The 20933-nt window shown below is 37.7% G+C and overlaps 1 protein-coding gene across 1 annotated transcript in view; it reads left to right on the top strand.

Moving 5' to 3' along the window:
• Nucleotides 1–20933, top strand: part of LOC107717300 (protocadherin Fat 4-like) — a 106754-nt gene that overhangs the window by 3297 nt on the left and 82524 nt on the right. The window contains exon 3 of the mRNA XM_016524006.1: nt 1200–6336. Coding sequence (XP_016379492.1) covers nt 1200–6336 — 5137 coding nt within the window. The remainder of the gene's footprint in view (nt 1–1199; nt 6337–20933) is intronic.

Raw genomic sequence — 20933 nt, forward strand, 5'->3', positions numbered from 1 at the left:
ATATCTGCCAGTAAAATTAGAAAAAATAATCATGTTCTCCCTTTGAATTAAGTTATGTTTTTCTGACTGCACTGACAGATATTTTGTTCTTGTTTTAAGTATAAACTCACTTGATTTTTATTTATTTATTTATTTACTTACTCAGAAAACAAGAGTTAATATGCTAAACCATTTGGTTCTCAAGCAAACGTATCTTGATTTAAATTTTTTTTAGATATTTAGACTTTAAATCAAGTCAAAAATAAATAGCAAGAAGATATTTTTTTAAGTATTATTTATTATTTAAATGTATTATTATTTTTTTATTATTTTTAAACTGCGTGATTTAACTCGAATCTGAAAACAGAAAGACAGTTTAAAATCTGCAGACAAAAAAAATATTTTTTTTTTTATTTCAACAAATTGGACACAAAAAAGTTCTTACTACTATTATCAAATAATAATTGTGACGAACTACATGCAACATTCACAGATATGCTAAAAAAAACATATAAGTGTATTCAAACACTTATAAAGAGTTTAAAAAAGAAGGCAGGCATGTAAATGAGCGGCTGGTGTTATTCTGGGCACATAACGGTACATTCAATACCTGGAGCGCAGCTCTGTTATAATATTCAGCCTACGCGATGATTGACATCCGCTTCATCCAATCAGCACCCGAGTCGATGACTTTACAATAGAACTGGGAGCCAGAGAGGGGCGGGGTCAGGCACAGACAACCAATGGCAAGACAGGAGGGCGGGAGTTTTCTCAACTCGGGCTTTTGTTCTCTGTCAGGGCAGTAAAGTGAAGTTTGGTCACCGTTATTCCGCGGGACATCCCGTATCAGAATCACAGGGATAGCATTAGAGCTGCTTTATTTCCTTGAGGAAAAACTCTCAGGAGGATTTAATCGCAGCGATCTTTCCCTTTCCTCGCAATGGAAACTCCATCATCATCATCATCATCATCAATGATCTTGAGAGGAACGCGAAGTTTTGCTGGATGAATTCTGACAGGATTTTACAGCGAATTAACTCTTTCTCCTCCCTAAAACGGGTTTTTAAGGATATCCCCGCGGATCTACAACTCTCTTTAGGAACTCTTTAGCGGAACTTTACCTCAAGTTTCTTTGAAACGGCAAGAGCGCTCTGGATACATTTCCTTTGATCGCCGCTTTTTTTGGATACAATGTTGCAAATCTGAGGTGAATGTATCAGGCTCGGCAAAACCCTGACTGGATCTGTGATCATGGCGCTCTCAGGTAGATCTCTAGACACTTTGCACCTAATTTTATTCGTTTTATGGACTTTATCGCGCTACTCTTTATCCAGTCAAGTTCGGCAGGAGTTTGAGGTTCTGGAGGAGCAGCCGGTGGGCACATATGTGGGCACCATCGACACCAAACCCTCTTTCACGTACAGATTCAGCGAACACCACAAACTTTTTTCCATCAACGCCACGACGGGCGTCATCTACACGTCCTCCGTGATCGACAGAGAAGTTCTGCCTAGTAACATCATTAATGTGGTGGTTCTGTCCAGCCAGCCCACTTACCCCACCGAGGTGCGCATCGTGGTTTTGGATATTAACGACAACGCGCCGGTGTTTCCTGACGCGTCCATCGTGGTGTCGTTCAAAGAAGACGCGAGCAGCGGGCGTCAGGTGATTCTGGACACCGCGACGGACGCGGACATCGGGAGTAACGGAGTGGATCACACCACCTACCGAATCGTCAGCGGGAACGAACAGCGAAAGTTTCGCTTGGATATCACCGTCAACCCGAGCGGAGAGGGCGCGTTTCTGCACTTAGTCTCCACAGGAGGGCTGGACAGAGAATTAACCCCCTTCTATCAGCTCCTCATCCAAGTGGAAGACAAAGGAGAGCCCAAAAAGTTTGGGTTTCTGCAGGTAAATGTCACCATTCAGGATATAAACGACAACCCACCTGCTTTTGACCAGGATCATTACCAGACCAGTGTGTTCGAGGACACTGCAATTGGCTCTAGTGTTTTGCAGATAACAGCCACAGATCTGGACGAGGGTGCAAATGCTGATATAAAATATATTTTAGATGAAGGAACCCCTTTTCAGATTGACCCTAAGGCTGGGACTGTTATTATAAAGGAGGGGTTGGATTATGAGACAAAGAAAGAGTATTCCCTCACTATCCATGCAGTAGACAACGGCGTCCCCTCTCTCTCAGGCAGGTCAGAAGCGACTATTAAACTGCTTGATGTGAATGACAATGATCCTGTAGTTAAGTTTCGATACTTCCCTACCACATCCAAATTCGCTTCGGTGGATGAGAATGCACAGGTGGGCACTGTAGTGGCACTATTAACGGTTTCCGATTCAGATTCGTCCACAGCTAACGGTAATATTTCAGTTTCTATACTTGGCGGAAACGAACAGAGACACTTTGAAGTTCACAGTTCAACCGTCCCCAATCTGAGTCTAATCAAAGTAGCCAGTGTGCTCGACCGAGAGCGAATCTCCTCCTACAACCTCACCGTTTCAGTGTCAGATAACGGCAGGCCCGTAGCTCGCTCGTCTTTTGCCAGTTTGGTTATATTTGTGAACGATATTAACGACCATCCGCCCATATTTCAGGAAGCCGTGTATAGAGTAGACATCAGCGAGGACATTCCTAAAGGCAGCTACATTAAAGGCGTCTCAGCCACAGATGGAGACTCCGGGCAGAACGCCAATCTCCGCTACTCACTAGTGTCTGGAAACAGTTTGGGCTGGTTTGCCATCAGTGAGAACAGCGGTTTGGTTACCAGTGCAGCAGAGCTCGATAGGGAAATAGCTTCTCAAATAGTGCTGAATATCAGTGCCAAAGACCAAGGCCTGCAGCCGAAAATGTCCTACACCAAATTAATAGTGAATATCACCGACGTTAATGATCAGGTCCCCACTTTCACTCAAAGCACGTATCACATTTCATTAGTCGAGCATTCGCCGGCCGGATCCGAGCTTGTGGATCTGTCCGCCACAGATTCGGATCTTGGTGCCAATGGCACGGTCCGATTCTCATTTGACCCTGAAACCCCCGTGAGTGTCCAGAATAAGTTCAGGTTGGATGCAATATCGGGCCGGTTGAGTACAGCCACAGAGTTAGACAGAGAAGAAGAGGGCTTCTATCTGCTGCACATCAAAGCCACAGATGCAGGAATGCCCCCCCTTTACTCCATCTGCAAAGTCAATATCACACTGAAGGACGCTAATGATAACAGCCCAGTGTTTTACCCCGTGCAGTATTTTGCCAATATCAAAGAAAACGAGCCTTCGGGCTCATTTGTGACTAGTGTAACAGCTTCCGACCCTGACCTTGGCCTTAATGGCACTGTAAAATATGCCATCACTGCTGGTGACTCTTACAAGTTTCACATCAACAACAACTCTGGTAAAATCATGACTTTAGTGCCACTCGACAGAGAGGAGAAAACTGCTTATCAGCTGCAGGTCACCGCAACGGACGGTGGCGGATTGCGCTCGGACACGCAAGCTATAGTCACAGTCACTGTTGTAGACACGCAAGATAACCCGCCCGTGTTCAGTCAGAAAGAGTACAGCTTTGTTATGTTTGAGAACGTGGCCGCTGACACCATTATTGGCACCGTGTCGGCCACCACGGTAGATCTGAACACAAATATCACTTATTTGATCGCATCAGGGGACCAACGCGGTCTGTTTGCTATCAAAGGCAGCACAGGGCAGATCACAGCTTCGGGGCTGATAGACAGAGAAGAGCAGGCGTTTTACCAGCTCAGGGTGATTGCTAGGGGTGGGGAGGTTATGGGGGAAGCGTTAGTTAATATCACAGTGAAGGATTTGAACGACAACGCACCTCATTTCATTCACAATGTCGAGCATGTCAGCGCTGTGGAGAACTGGGCCACCGGTCACCATATATTCCAGGCTAAAGCTTCGGATCCTGATGAGGGGACCAATGGTATGGTCATATACAGCCTTAAACAGAACCCTAAAGGCTTGTTTCATATTCACGAAAGACATGGATTGATCACCCTCACTAGCCCCTTAGAAGTCACCACCAGCTCCTACCAAGTGGAGGTCATGGCCTCTGACCTTGGCGTTCCTCAGCGCACCGCCAGCCTCATTCTCACCATCAGCGTGTATGACGTTAATGACAATGCGCCAGTTTTCGACCAGCTCTCTTACGAAGTCACCATTCTAGAATCCGAGCCGGTTAATAGTCGCTTTTTTAAGGTGGAGGCCAGCGACAAAGACTCTGGACTCAATGGGGAAATTGTGTATGACATCGTTAGCGGTAACACAAATTATGTTTTTGGGATTTTCCCTGACGGGCAGTTGTATATTAAAGCAGATTTGGACAGAGAAGTACAAGATCGGTATAGTTTATTAGTGGTGGCCAAAGACAGAGCCGTCGAGCCACTGAGCGCCAACGTTAATGTGACGATTCTTCTCGACGATGTCAATGACAACCGTCCGCTTTTCAACAGCACAAATTATGTGTTCCACTTCGAGGAAGAGCAGGAGCGAGGCTCTTTCGTCGGGCTGGTTTTCGCTGAGGATAAAGACTTTGGGCCGAACAGCGAGGTCCGTTACTCCTTTGAAACGCCACAGCCAAATTTTGAGCTGAACGCTATCTCGGGCGCATTGACCAGTACGCTACAGCTTGACCGCGAATCTCTCATGAGACAGAGAGGTGCCGCGGTGTTCAGTTTCACAGTCGTATCCTCTGATCAGGGCCTTCCCAAGCCTCTCAAAGACCAGGCCAAAGTTCAAGTGTACATACAGGACATCAACGACAACCCGCCGAAATTCACCAAAGACATTTACCAGGCCTCTATCTCAGAATCCGCCCAGAACATGACGCAGTTGCTCCGAGTCTTGGCCTCAGACGTAGACGAAAATAAAAACGGCCTTGTTCGCTACGACATCATGGAGGGAAATGAGGAGAAACAATTCAGCATTGACAGCACTTCTGGTCAAGTTACTCTAGTGGGAAAACTAGACTATGAGACAACACCCTTTTACTCCCTCAAAATTATGGCGGAGGACTCTGGGATTGTGCCTCTGTCATCCACTTGTGTATTGAGCATCAGTGTTCTGGATGATAATGATAACTCTCCATCATTTCCCAAATCAACTCTCACAGTGGATGTGCTGGAGAACATGCGGATTGGAGAGCTGGTCGCCTCCGTAACCGCTACAGACTCTGACTCTGGATCCAACGCCGACATCACGTACAGCATCTCCGCCACCAACAACCACGGCACTTTTAGCATAAGTGCCAACACTGGCAGCATTTTCCTGGTCAAAAAACTGGATTATGAAACGCAGTCCCTATACAAACTCAACGTCACAGCCAAAGACAGCGGAAGGCCATCCAGGTCTTCCTCCATTCCGGTCATCATTCACGTGAGAGATTTTAATGACAACCCTCCTGTTTTTACACCAGGTGACATTTTTAAATCCATCCCTGAAAACCTCCTGCTCTCCACTTCTGTCATGACTATAACAGCTCACGACACGGATGCCGACATCAATGGCCAGCTGGAGTACTCCATCGTCATGCAGACTCCTAGAGGTGGACATTTCCACATTGACCCCGCATCTGGAGTGATATTTACGAACAAGGAAATCGACAGAGAGTTCTCCAACCTTTTTGAGCTGACCATCAAAGCGACCGACCAAGCCGTGCCGGTCGAGTTCCGCCGTTTTGCTCTGAAAAACGTTACTATATGGGTTACGGACCAAAATGACAACATACCCATATTTATCTCTCAAAATGCCCTAGTGGCAGAATCCAACATAGTAATCGGTTCCATTCTGACAACAGTAGTGGCTTACGACCCTGACGAGGGTGCCAACGGAGAGGTGGAGTACGAACTCGTGAGGGGAGATTCAGATACGTTTATCATGGACCGCTACAGCGGAGATATCAGACTAGCCTCTCAACTCGTTCCCTCAAAGCTCATCTACAGTCTGACCGTGTCTGCTACGGATCACGGCACGGATCGCAAGACCTCACGGACGGAGCTGACCATCATCCTTCAGGGTTCGGATGGCCTGGTCTTCTCCCAACCCAAATACATCACTATTCTAAAGGAGGGCCAACCGCCTGGAACCAACGTCATCTCTTTGGATGCCTCCAGTCCACGTGGCACCGGCACCAAGGTGGAGTTTTTTATTGTTTCAGTCCGGAGCGGAGGGAAAGCCGCAGGCCGGCTTTTCAACATCGGCCGTCACTCCGGGGTGATCCAAACAGCTGCAGAACTGGACAGGGAGCAAGGCTCGGACCTCTACTTGATAGACGTGTACGCCATCGAAGCCGACGCCAGCCAGCCCAGAACGCAACATGCAGAGGTGAGTAATCACTTTTATTTTATTTTTTTTGGGAGGTGTCAGTGATTTTGATGGCTCTTGCATATTGTGCGAAAGGAAATCTATGGGAACATATTCTGAAACATGTGCTTAAGTCATTTGTGTGAATGTGGTGGAAAAACCTGAGCGAGTGTTGGATAACCGTACGTGCATTACTAAAGTTCCTGCTTGTTTTTTCCCCCCTGTTCTTTTTCAGACGATCTGGGTTGTATTAAATATAAATTGCTTTGCACTTGAGAATGTGGGCTTTGTTTTTTGGCAGGCTAGCGGTATTGTTTCAGCTCGGCGAGAGCGCAGGCCTTAATCTCAGAGAGGAGCGCTCGCTGTGCAGAGAGAGGGGAACCCTGGGTAAAATGTGCTGCTTTGCGTTCCCGCTGCGACTGAACTCATCTCTGTTATCAGCAGTGACAAATTCAACAAATCAGATGCCCAGACAGCGTGATTGCAGATATTAATAACACGAAACCACAGGATGGAATTGTTTGTTTCTTTCTTATTGTAATCGTTTTCTGGTCAAGGAAAGGCAGGGTAAAAGGGAAATGAGTGGGGGAGATCCGCGTGTGGGTCTCAGATACCTGTCCCCCGCAGAGTAAGCGAGGAGTTAGCTAGGGTTTGAATCGCCCCGGGCGATGTCGGAGCAGGGTGGTCTGTGAGACCCTGCTTTGTGCCACCAGCTTTGCCATTAAAGTGACCATTAAATTCAGCTGACCCTCTAAGTCTCAGTGAATAGAAATTTCCTTTCAGAGGTGGCTGAGCGGAGTAAGAGGAGGAATCTCTAAAAGTGAAACTTAATCCGCACTTTGAGTTGGTACATTGCGACGCATCTGCGTTGCTCCCGCTAAACTCTCCCTCGAGGGATAGAGTTAAACTCTCGGCTGCAGGAACCAGATGAAATTCTACACTGGGCTTGTGGGTTTGTGTGCACAGGCCTCTGCTCAAATGAAAAACAAATGTGATTCTATATATGTGTGTGTTTTGGAAAATTCAACTGGAACCGAAAATGTTATATTATTACAGGCTTGATGATTCGCGTTTATAAAGTGGATTTTTTTTCTCGTTCTCTGCTGCTGTGATGAAATGTGCTTTGTGTTAGAGTCTTGAAAATAGCTTCCCGAGAGGCGTTGCTCTCCATGCCGAGAGAAAGAGAGTGAGCGTAATTGAAGCCAAAACGGTTTGGGTTTGCTTTGCTTTGTTTTGTGAGGGGGTGTCATCGTTTGTGTCAGCTAGCGGTGTGCTGAAGTGTCTCATTTGAAGTTGTGTGAAAGTGTCCATGTGAAGTGAAGATCATGTACAGCAGTGACAATGAAAGCAGATGTGGGTGATATTAGAGCTGCTCAAACTATGTGTGTGTGTGTGTGTGTGTGTATACCTACTTACCTACCTAAAAATGAGGTCCTCAATTGTTTTAATTGTCAGTACGTTTTTTCGAAATGTAAAAATGCAGGAAGTTTTCTGTTGGGGTTGCTCTGTAGTATGTATAAGTAGCTTTATATAACATTAGAAGTCTATGCAATGTCCAAATTTGGAAGTAAATTGTGTGTTTGTGTGATTGTTTGGCTTCATGGTTTCAATGCAAGATGACTTGTTTTCTTAATTAATACTCCTCTTGTTTGCCACTAAAAAATATCCTTAAATTAAGAAATCATACAACCTTTCGTAAGTTGATGCTTGAAAGTAAAAATAAAAAAAAATAAAAAAATAAATATAATATCTTGTAAAAATGTTGCTTCTCAAGTAATTGTATTTGATTTTAGGATTTTAATATGTTTTACTGAAAAACAAGGAAAACATTCTGATCATCCCGTTTGGAAATTTAATATATGAAATATATTGCCTTTTATCGAGAGTATTATTTTACATATAGATATACATTTCTAATAGGTTTCAAGTATGTTTTTACTTCATATGATAATATATTTCATGCATGGAAATTTAATATATGTATATACATTTTGTTTGCGTCTGACATAAACTATGTAAAATCACATCTCTCTTCGCCTCAACTCTGCTTTATACAGAAAATTTTTATTTTTTTTGGACATTATTTGAAGTACTTTGTAGTATGATGTAAATGAATATGATAATCATTCAGTATGATTGTATTTAACAGTATTGCTGTTGTTCTATAGTGACTCCACAGTGCTTTTCTGATGTTGTCTCTCTCTCTCTCTGATGTCTTTCTCTTATTTCTGTCTGTCTGTCTGCTGTAATGTGTGTGTGTGGTTTCTCTCATATGACTGATTTAGGGCTGATTACTTGTCTCTCTCTTCTTCCTCATTACTCCATTTCTCTCTTTTCTCTTTGAGCATTGGGAGGATGAGGGTTTGGACGGATAGACGCGTCCACATTCCTCTCTGAACCGTCTCTCTCTCTAGGCTCAGTATCTGTGTGTACGTCACTACCTGAGCATCACACCTGTGTCTGTGTGAGCTTCTGTAGCCAATCAGAATCACCTGAGAGTCGCTGTGTGTGTTTGGGTTTGAGGGCAGGAGTAAGTTTGGTTAAAGTTAAACAGACTTCACTCACAGCAGGCAAATAAAGTGAACATGTGCACTGTAAAAAGTTATTTTTCAGTTGTAAATAAAGTTTATTGGACTAAGTTTTACATGAAAATAGCACTGTGTGCTTCTGTGCGAGTAACTCTATGCGAGGCATTAATGGGTTAAGTGTAATGGCGTGCTATTGTTTCTCGCGGTGAGGTTTGTTTACTCCGAACTGCAGCTGAAAGCGTTTTGAGAAAGTGAATCACTGAAATCAGGGATGGATTGTGCTGCGCTGAATGTGTGGAGAAAGTTTAAACTGATAAAGCTGATGTGCTTGAGTTCACCTACTATACCTCTCATTATTATGTTTGAGTTAGGATTTTCACAAAACACAAAACTCACATGTCAGTCAGACAGTTGACAGTTTGGCTGAACAAGTCTGTAAGTGAATGGACAACTAGTACATTTTCTATAACACACACAAATGCATGAGATTTGCATTTCAAGAGAATTTAAATTGCTATGATCAGTGTTATTTTAGTATCAATGGGATACTATTATAGTTTTTTTATGAATAGTTTGATTTTTTTTTTTTTTTTTTTTTTAATTTTCGTTAAAGAATTAGTAATTTTTTTTTATTTTTTACTATAAAAACCCTGGTCTGAAGCTGCAGAGACATTTATTGCATTAACTGCATAAGACAATAAGACTGTTTTCAAAGAATAAATCCTAAATGCTGTGTATTATTCTAACGCCATTAGCACATTTTTTTCTAGTTTTAAGCATAAACCCATTTCAGAAAATAAATCTTAAATTATTTAAATTATGTGCATTTTTCTTACCTCAAAGTTAAATAGTTTTATGTATAAATCTAACAACACTTTGTTAGATTTATACTTAAAACAATTTGTCATTGAGGTAAGAAAAATACACATAATTTAAGATTTATTTTCTGAGAGCATGTCTTACGCAATTAATCTTTGCTTTAAAAACATATACATATTTTACTGCAAAACAAGACAAAAACACTGATTTAGTGTATGGCTAAAAGCATCTGCTAAATGCATAAATGTAGTTTTGAGAATATGTCAGTGAGTTTGTCACATCTGTATGGTTTTATCTGTAATTTCATTTTCCATCAATAACTTCTGTTATTCTGAAAGAGTCTTTGATTCATTTGTGTGTCGGTTTATAGTGAAGACATAAATTACCAAAATATAATAGCCAACAATTAATGTACAGAGTATGAGGAGCATAAATGTCCCCCATAAAACATCTAGACAGAGTTTAGAGCTGCTCAGATCATTTGATGAGAAATCTTTGAGTTCATACTGAGACTTTGGTATCTTGAGAAAGTCTGAGCACAGAATTGTCTTTCCTTCAGTTCATGAGTTGGAATTTGAATTGAATAGGCCACAATCCACAGGAAGTTGAGATGACAGGAAGAATTGCACAGCTGATGCATTCTGGGAAATGAAGTGTTTTTCCACCCTGGTCCACTAAAGTTGTTTTTGTTTTTTTTTTACTTTCAAACAAGGCATTGTTGTCTCAAAATGTATAGTTTGTCTTGATAAATTTAGCTTTTTGGTTAAAAATGTGAGTTGCATGCAATTTCTTTGATTTTCAGTTCATTTTAATTCAACTTCCTTACTTTCAAATTGCAGTTCCCATCCATTTCAATTCAACAGTAAGTATTAAACTTATCTGAAGTGTTAGAGGTTTGATCACATCACTATGAGTATTAATACAGTGCAAATTTTTGACTTGTTTTCCAGCTCAGACATCAAAAGATTCTTGAATCAAGATGCATTTACTGGAGATGCAATATGACTTGAGACATTAAACCTGGTTTTCTGAAAACTGTATTAAAATCAACTGAAAAATGCATCAAAATCAAGTGAGTTTATGCTTAAAACAAGAACAAATATCTGTTGGTGGAGCCAGAAAAATAAACTTAATTCAAGGACAAAACCAGATTATTTTTCTGGCCTCATTGGAAGATATTTGATTTTGTTTTAAGCCAAAACTGACTCAATTTTGATCAGTTTCTCAGAAAACAAGACTTTAATATCTCAAGTCATTGTGCATCTTTAGTAAATGTATCCGGATTTAAGAATGTTCAGATATTTGTACTGGAAAACAAGACAGAAATCCTGCGGAAGAACATGATTTTTTGCAGTGCAGTGATGGTTGACTTCACTAACGGCAGTAAATCTAATATTGCCTGGATCTTTCTTACATGTGAGCTGAGAAATGAATGCATTTGTTTGGGCTCATAGAAACGGTTGTTTCCTGTTATAGTCTGATTTTAAAGAGTCGGAGAATGGTGGTCGTACGCAGACAGCACAGGAGCAGCGGCAGCCGCATGTGTTTGTGTGTTTGGCTGCGTAAATTGAAAACAGCTGCGTGTGTTTTTGAGTTTTTGTGCTACACTTTTACAGACTCAGCATGAATGTGTCTTTCTCTGTCTGTCTGAGCGTGTGAGTGAGTGTGAGTGTGTGTGTGTGAGTGTGAGTGTGTGTGTGTGTGTGTGTGCGCTATGTTGACGGCTGACAGTGATTTATGGGTGTGTTTGCGGCACTGATTGTGGGTCAGGCTTCAGGAAGTGACTTTGTGAGTAAATTCAGTCGATTGAGTTGATTTGAGTTTAGGGACTCAAAAGCTTCATTGACACAATACGAAATACGAAAAGAAATACGAAAGCGCTTGAGGAAGAGATTAACGTGTTGAACTGTGACACAGAACCAGCTAATAAATTCTAATTTGATAATATATCATTATTCATACAGGTGCATCTCAATAAATTAGAATGTCGTGGAAAAGTTCATTTATTTCAGTAATTCAACTCAAATAATTAATTACAAATATTAAATAAAATAAGAAATATTACTTTTTCAATAATGCCTTTTTCCTATTCCTTTTTAAAAAATGGATTTAATAATAGTAATTATTATAATTATTATTGTGATGGGTCGCCTTTGTGTAATAAAAGCCAAATTGACAGCAGATGCAGAGATGCATTTACTACAACCTGAGACACTGAAAACACCAGATCATGAGCTGCTCACGTGTAAATGAACACAGTGCTGCGATCTGCTCTGAAACACAGTGTGCATATGTTCGCTAAATCATACTGAGCCATATCGCAATTTCAGTTTTATTCTGAACAATCACTCAGCTGTAATATGAACTTGTGTTCGGGCAGTCCTTCGAGATTATGAATTATGAATTGACAGGCGTTTGTGTGGTTCACAGTGTGACGGCCGGGAGTATTTGTGAACCCTGTGTGTGTGTGTGTGTGTGTCGTCTCTGCGTGTCGCCTTTGTGTGTGTGTGACAACTGACAGCCATGCGACTCAAACCATGACATGCTTATTATTTCCCATCATGCCTCTCTGCGGGCAGAGCCACAGCTTCCAGATGCATGCTAACGTCTCCTCCTGTGGTCAGACGATTATTTTTCTACGTCATTCTCACGTTTCCATTCACTGAAATATGAAGTGTGTCTGTTAGGTTTAATCATAACACATTTGGCTTCATGAAAAGTCTAATAAATACGTAGTTTTTAGTAAGAGAATGACAGTTTGCAAATGCTTTAAGACCCTCAAAATACACATTATTTATTTATTTAATTTTTTTCAGATGTTTTCCTTTTTTTTCTAGGAGATATTTTTACATTTTAGGAATGTATGGAGTCCCATTAGGTGTCGAAAATACATTTTATAAAATTATCTACGAAGGTCTATTAGTGTCAGAAAACCTTTGTAAAATATATTTAGCCTTTTTCTTATATCGCTCACACTTTTGGGACTGAATGTTGTCGATGAACATGAATATGTATCTATTGATGAATCATCGCAGGATGAAAAATTATCACTTTTTTCATCTGAAAGTGAAAGTTTATGCATGTAAAATGAATTTATTGTGTTTGAAAACTTTTCAGAGTAATATTTATGTTGTTTTGTTAGAAATATGTAGGTTTCATAAATTTGGACTGTTTTTGAGCAATCATGAGTTATAAATTCAAAGGAATTTTATTAAATTCCATTCATTCCAAAGGGGTTCATACTGGTAACCCTCAGATTATATGCTCTTATAAATTTAAAGCAATGATATAATCAATTAAAACTTCTCACTAATATTGAAAAAAATATAGAACTATTTTGCATCAGTTTTTTCGGTGAGGTTCATGTGTACTTTTAAATTTCAAGGAATTTCGCAATTTTTTTTTATTGAAAAAAGAGGTAAATGCAGTAATAACAGTAATCAAAACTTAGATTTTTTTCATATTCACTCACTCAATTTGCTGATTAGACACAATATGGTTTTACTTGAAAATATGACTGTTTTATAAAATAACGATTCTTTGGGTTCAAACATGCACAGATTTTGAATGCATTATCAGGTTTAAGCGCCTAAATGAATCTGATTTGTGAGTCGTAACGTGAGACGCCTCCATCGTAACGCTAGCTTTTCATCCTCGCGTCTGGATGGGTTTCCACGTGACGCTTGTTGAGCCTGATCTCAGACCTGCTTCAGGTGTTTGAGGTGTGTGTCGGCTGTTATTGCTCATCTGGAGCTGATCTGTCGTCTGACCCGTGCATTACGTGTGTGTGTGACTGTATTAGCCACGAATGTTATTTCAGCGTTTGCATAGTCGCCAGGATTGTGTGTCTCCAAATCCTTCAAACAGCCTCGAAAAATTAGTGCTGGAGCGAAAGAAACCTGCTTGCAGATGCTAATGTCTTCCATATGGCTCTTGGATGTTAAGTCTCAGGCGGCTCGCTCAGATAACTCAATATCGCAGCTCTGTTTGGAGGGTTACTTCGGCCCAAATGGAAATTCAGTCATTATTTTCTCAGCCTCGTGTCGTTCCAAACCCGTATGAGTTTCGTTCTTGAGTCAATAGCAGAAGGAGAGGTTTAGCCGAATCTCTGAGGTGCTTTCGTCAATCAAAGATTCATTGTTAAAGACTCAACAGTAGTTTTATGACTCTGCACTAAATCCCTACTTACACTTTTATGTTGTTATTCACTGAAAATCTTGCCTTCTGTTCATGAAATAATTAAATATGGCTTGTGGAGATGCGTCACGACAGTTTTGATGTTAACGATGCATTAAGGATGCATAAAAGATTTGTAACTACAGCATATAAGGAAAGATCAATGACTAATGACATTTTCACACAAACTAGTTTTTTGCATTATAGTAATGAGAATTTTGGTTAACTGAAATGATTTCTTGAAAATAATGCACTGTAAAACATGATTTTTTAAAAGTTGTAAATAAAACAAATATGATTGGAGTAGGGCTGCAACTAACAATTATTTTGATAATCGATTAGTTGACCGATTATTTTTCCGATTAATCGGATCTTCTCATTTCTTTATTTTTTTTGACAAAAAACACTTCCACATTCTGCCCAATGTCCTTTAAACAAACGTGTCAACTGAATGCTATGAAAATAGTGCTTAACAATTTATTAGACACACATCATAATAAAGATAAAACACAAATATTTTAGGAAAAATAAATAAATCGTTACTTGAAATCAAATAAACTTTAACCAAAATAAAATATTTACAAAAAATTTAACTTATTCTATTCACCTGCTTGTCAAGGCAATGCTTCTCATTTTCATTCAGTTTAACTTACTAAAATAACTAAAAATAAAACTTAAAAAAATAAATTTAAAATAATAATAATAATGCCAAAACCACAACAACGTTACTAAAACCTTAGCTAAAATTAGAATGTAAATAGAATAATAAATAATAAATAGAAAATATAACAATATACATTTATGCATTTTAGAAATATAAAAACTAACTCTAGAATATTAATAAAATATTTTACAATATTATATAAAATATTAATAAAATATAAAGTGTAAAAAATCTAATAGTATGTAATTGCACTTAAGTAACACTGTTAAGAACAACACGAGGGTAAGAAAATTATGACAGGCTTTTGGTTTCTGAGTGAATTATTCCTTTAAATGTTCACTGGAGCGTTTGTTCTCAGCAAACATTAGTGTTGGACGTGGTTCCCGCGGTCTGAGAGGATCTGATATTTAATAGGGAGTTTAGATGTTGCGTTGCTAGCATGTTTATTTGTGTCACTGTGCTGTTGAAGCAGAATTAGTTTTGTGTTTAGAAGCAGCTGCCAGATCTCTGTTATTTTCTGCAGTGTGTTTGCTGGTTTTAGTGAAATCATCCCTCTGTCTTTGAGTTTATGGAGCAGTCGCCTTTAATCACGTCTCATCATAAACAACAATATAACGTTAAAGACTGAAGGCATCTTTCATATTTCATAATTCCAGAGATGTTGACGCGTTTCATCTGTTTTTCCTGCTCGTTACGACTCTCGTTTGGGTAATTATGAGGAGCTTCATTAGAGCTGCTTTTTATTTATGATGTTGTTTGTTGTTAGTTATGTGCATAAATCAGAAACTCATTAATTACACAAAGCTGACGGAGAGCAGAGAAACCCCAGGACGTCCCGCAAAGAGTTTGATCTTTATGCTTGTAAGATTTTCTCAAGCCCTTTTCTTGCTCTTTTCTTTGCGTGAAGGATTATTGTGTGAGTTTGTTATCCCATTTTACAGATCCTCGGATGTCCATTCATTCTGTTTTCACGTACCACATTTAGAAGAGAAAACAATGAGTTTTTGGGAAGGAATGAGTCTGTACTTTAAATATCGATGTTATTTTCCAAATGTTCTCGACTTTCTTTGATATTTAGGACAACTGCATGTATATAGTGACCATAAAGCTCCATATTAGTACTATAAAGTGGTTAACTTGTGCACTAGTTATATGATGGTTTGTGCGAAGAATAATCAATAATTTTTCAATCTTTTCAAAGCCGATGCATGTAAGAACCAATGAAGTTTCCTTCGCTCCAGCGTCGCTTTTACATAAAACATATGAAATATCATAGTATGAAATAAACAATTATAATAAAACCTCTACGTTGCAAAAAATTATGTTCTTCCTCAGTATTTTTGTCTTGTTTTCCACTACAAATATATCTTTAAATCCAGATACCTTTACTGAAGAAGTAAAATGACTTGAGATATTAAGCCTTATTTTCTAAAAAAAAAAAAAATGGGGTGAGTTTCTGCTTAAAACAAGAACAAATATCTGCCAATGTGGTCAGAAAGATAAACTTAATTCAAAGAGAAAACATGCTTGTTTTTTTGACAATTTACACACACAAAAAAATCTTATTTTGCTTCTCACATAAATGTATCTTTATTATAGAATGTTTAGAAATTTTACTGAAAAATAAAACAAAAATATGTTTAGAATTTTTTTTTTTGCATGTTATGTGAACCACAAAGTTATTGTGTATAAGATTTTATCAGATAGCAACTAACATTTCAATCTATTTATCAATTGTATACAGTGTCACTTTAGTATCATTGCTATAATATTTTGTGTTAATATTTTGAGTCAGAATATCTTTTAATATTTTCTGCTTTCATGTTAATTTTAGTTAAAGTTTTAGTAATTTTGTTGTGTGTTATAGTCATTTTTATAAATTTTTGTTCTATAGATTTTTTATTTCAGTTTTAGTTATTTTAGTACATCCAGTTAAACTAAATGAAAATGAGAAACTAGCAGAAATGAAAGTTTTTTAGATTTTGTGTCAGATTCACATTTTTTTTCAAGTAATGAAAATAAGTTTTCAGTTTTAGTTAACTAAAATAACTCTGACTGTATATAAACAGTAATGCATTAATCATGATTGTTTTTAATATTCATGACGGCTAGATGTGTTTAATTAGAATGAATCCAATTAATTGAACGACTGCTCATCTTTCCGAACGGGAACGCAGCGCATCTAAAACTTCCCACTGGCTCTTCCAGCACAAAAGCTCTTGTGTTTCAGTCAAATTCCTGCAATTTTCAGCAAATTAATCTCTTTTTTTAGGCGTGAGCATCGACTCTCCGTCAACAAGTCTTTAGAGCGTAATGCTCTTAGCAGGTCATTAAGCTTTTTGAGCGTGTAACGGCGAACACTGAGCGCTTCTGTGTCCGCTCTCTGATCACTGACACTTTAATAAAGTCGTTTTAAGTTCAGCCGACTGAATTTTGCACCTTTTCTGCCGTCTCCATGGCTCCGGGGAAGCGAGGAGCATTCAGCGCCGTCCGTGAGCTTTTACATGCAAATGCGTGCAGAGAAAGAGCTTTCAGTCGCTCGGCTTTTCTCTCAATCGTCTCCGTCTGACAGCAGCGAACTAAAGGAGCTCTTAAAGCGTGAAAAACGCCTTGCATCTCTTGTCCATCTCTGTCTCTCTCTCTCCGCTGGGTCAGAAAGTTGCTCTTGATGTTTGCTCTTTAACTTTCCTCGCATTCCCGCCATATTCACTTCCTCTTCTGGGCAGCCAGATAAAGAGGGAATGCGAGAGGAGAACTATGTCGAATCGACCACAATCACATCATTTACAAGTGAACTCGCTCTGAAGGAAGGCGTTTCGTACGAGAGAGAGAGGTGAGAACGGGTCAGAGACAAGAGCATGATGGGAAAAGGACGGATGATTGGGAATAGACTGGGGAGAGAATGAGGGACTAAATATATGCTTCATTCTACAATAAACGCTTGCAGAGCAAAATTCCATAAATTATTCCATACATAAACATGAAACTTTAAATGCAATATTAATGGAAATGTATTTGATTTCAGATCAGACAATAAAAAAAAAAAAAATCAGTATATGTCAACAGATTATTAAAAGTCGTTTAAAAAAAATCAATTTTGTTGGTGAACTTAATTAAGTTGAATCTCATAAAATTTGTATTATTATAGTAAATCAAAATCATAAATAAAATTGTTTTATTACCTAAATAAAATAAATGTTACCTGAAATAAAATAAAATAAAAAACATAAACTTCAGCTTGTTTCCAAGGCAGCATTATTTTCATTTAGTTTATTACTAAAATAACTTAACAAATTAAAACATTACTGAAATTAAAATATAAATTTATAAAAAATAACATTTAAAAACAACAAAAATGTATAAAAATGACAAAAACAACAACAAATTTACTAAATAAATGTAACTAAAATTAATATGAAAGCAGAAAAAGATTTTAAAAATCCAATTAAAATTATTAATAATAATATAGTATCTCAATGATACTAAAATAACACTGGTTCAAGTAATACAGAAACGTATATTACCCTGATTTATTGATCACATCAATTTTTACAGTGCGTGTAACCATATTTATTTAAATGAAAAAGATTCTGAACCCATTAGCAGATTTTTTGTTGTTTTATGCTAAACTCGCTTATTTTTGATACATTTTTCAGAAAACAAGACTTAATATCTTATGAAATTTTGCTTTTCTAAGTAAATGTATCTTGATTTAAGAATGTTTCGATATTTGTACTGGAAAACAAGGCAGAAATAGTGAGGAATAAAATACATTTTTGCAGTGAATTATTCAAATTCCTCAAACGTTCTGATTATTTAGAGCTTTAAAAGGCACTAAATTTCCCAGATTCAGACTTTTGGACGCACTGTAGTGTGTGTGTGTGTGTGTATGTGAGTGTTTGAGTGTGTGTGTGTGTGTGTGTGTGTGTGTGTGCGTGTGTGTGGCGTGTATGGATGGGTGTTGTGTGTGATTGTGTGAATGGAGGGGGACACGAGAGGGTTCAAACAAAGGCGTTGAGCTGAACACAGGCCCCAGTGTGCTGCATGTGTGTGTGTGTGTGTGTGTTTCTCTTGTAAAGCTTAAGTGCCACTTCCCCCCGGTCAGCGCTGAGAGTGTGTGAGTGTGTTTCTGTGTTTGCTCTCTGACTCCACCTCGACAGACTGATGCTTCAACACTTTATCTCTTTGCATCTGTAGATTTCAATTCTAATGTGTATCGTTAAAAGTTTTTTCTCAACTTCTGCAGCACTTACACACACCAAATTTTACAGTTTTATTCCTCTCTATATTCTGAAGGTTTTTACTGAGGGGTTTGTTCGTATTTTATTCACACTGATTTATACAACATTGTATTCCTAAAAACATTGTGGAATCCCTATCTTTAAAGACTGTGAGTTTTTTCTCAACTTCAGCAGCACTTACAAACACCAAAACTTCGAGTTTTATTCCTCTCTATAGTCTGAAGGTTTTTACTGAGGGGTTTGTTCATACTGTATATCATTCACATTTATTTATACAGCATCTTATTCCTAGAAACTTGACAGTATTATTTTCCGATTTATGGAGTGATAAAAAGAGAAATCGAAAATCCTCTCTGGAAAACCCTTTAACTCTAATATGACAAAACCAAACAAGAGTTTTGAACCTGAATTTATATTAATTAATATTATGTTTCAGTTCTAAAAATTTATTCAAATTAACATATTTGCATTAGTGTATTTAAACATAATTCATAAAACCTGTAATACAAAACAATTGTCTTAATGTACTAATTAATCAGCTGGGTTGAGTGTGATAATTTTTACAGCAATTTTTACCCTGTGCACCTGTAGTGTCTGGCCTTAAGCCAGTACAAGTTAAAGCAATGATTGTTTTTTTTTAATAATATTTACCACACTATTTTTTTTTTTTTTTTTGCCCAACTTTTTGAATGTGAAATTGTTTTTTGGCAACATTTCACATTTTCATTCAGTCTAAGTTGATGTACTATCTATATAAATAACTAAAACTTAAATAAATATTATTATTAAAAACTAAAAAAGGCATTCAAAAACTTATAAAAATGATGAAAATGCAACACAATTTTGACTAAAATTAAAATGAAATCCAAAAAATATAAAAAAAACACTAATTAAAATTGATAAGACCGATGATAGCATCTCATTTATACTGAAATTACACTCTAAAATGACTTCAGAGGATGTTTATATGAACCTTGATTTTCACTAAACAGTCATATTGAAAACATTTTAATTTTATTTATTCAGATTTCGAATCATTGTATGAAACAGAATTCATTGGAAACAACCGTTTGAACTGATTCACTCATTTGCAGCAATTTTGCTTGAACTGTCAAATGCACAAAAAAGTCAAATTTGCAATCTTATTTGTAATAACAAAGCTGAAATAAGGTAAAAAAAAAAAAAAAAGTATATTATGATGTACATTGTTATCATGAAATATGATTTTGATTATATCCCGCACCCCTATAGAAATTAATCTAACTCATCAACTTTAGCAGCATTTTTGCTTGTGATGTGTAAATCCCGTCTGTTTTATGTTCTTATGCTCACGAATTTCAAAACAAAGAAGCATTACAAAATTAGTCGACTAATAGCATGCAATCAGAGCAAAATTGTAGGCCAGATAAAAAGTGCATGTTCGCAGTATTGTTTAACTGAGTATGCATGTAGGGCTGAAAAATATATCTCAACATTTATGTATTTGCCCCAGGGTTATTAGAGTTAACTAAAACTAAAATCATTTAAAAAAAAAAAACATTTTCATTACTTTAAATAAAATAAACATTAACTGAAATTAAATCTAATATAAAAAAGTGTTTTATTTCAGCTAGTCAAGGCAACATTTCACATTTTCATTCAGTCTAAGTTGATGTACTATCTATATAAATAACTAAAACTTAAATAAATATTATTATTAAAAACTAAAAAAGGCATTCAAAAACTTATAAAAATGATGAAAATGCAACACAATTTTGACTAAAATTAAAATGAAATCCAAAAAATATAAAAAAAACACTAATTAAAATTCTTATGCTCACGAATTTCAAAACAAAGAAGCATTACAAAATTAGTCGACTAATAGCATGCAATCAGAGCAAAATTGTAGGCCAGATAAAAAGTGCATGTTCGCAGTATTGTTTAACTGAGTATGCAGTACATCTCCCTACAGTCATAAAGATGACAGAGACGGTTGAACTAAATGCCTGCAAGCGCCATAAATTCATATAGCGCTGGAATTAATTCAGTTTTAAGATTTGCTGTAAATTGTTTCATGTTGCACAAGCACTACAAGTAAAAAACTCACACAACTTAACACGAGTCAAAGCAGCGGCTGAGATTCTGCTCACCTCATCAACTCTATTGTGTGTGTGTGAGAGTGTGTGAGTGTGTGTGTGTGCGTGTGGGGTG

Source organism: Sinocyclocheilus rhinocerous, unplaced genomic scaffold (genome assembly GCF_001515625.1).
Source record: "Sinocyclocheilus rhinocerous isolate Xijiao unplaced genomic scaffold, SAMN03320098_v1.1 scaffold149, whole genome shotgun sequence".
Lineage (NCBI taxonomy): Eukaryota > Metazoa > Chordata > Actinopteri > Cypriniformes > Cyprinidae > Sinocyclocheilus > Sinocyclocheilus rhinocerous.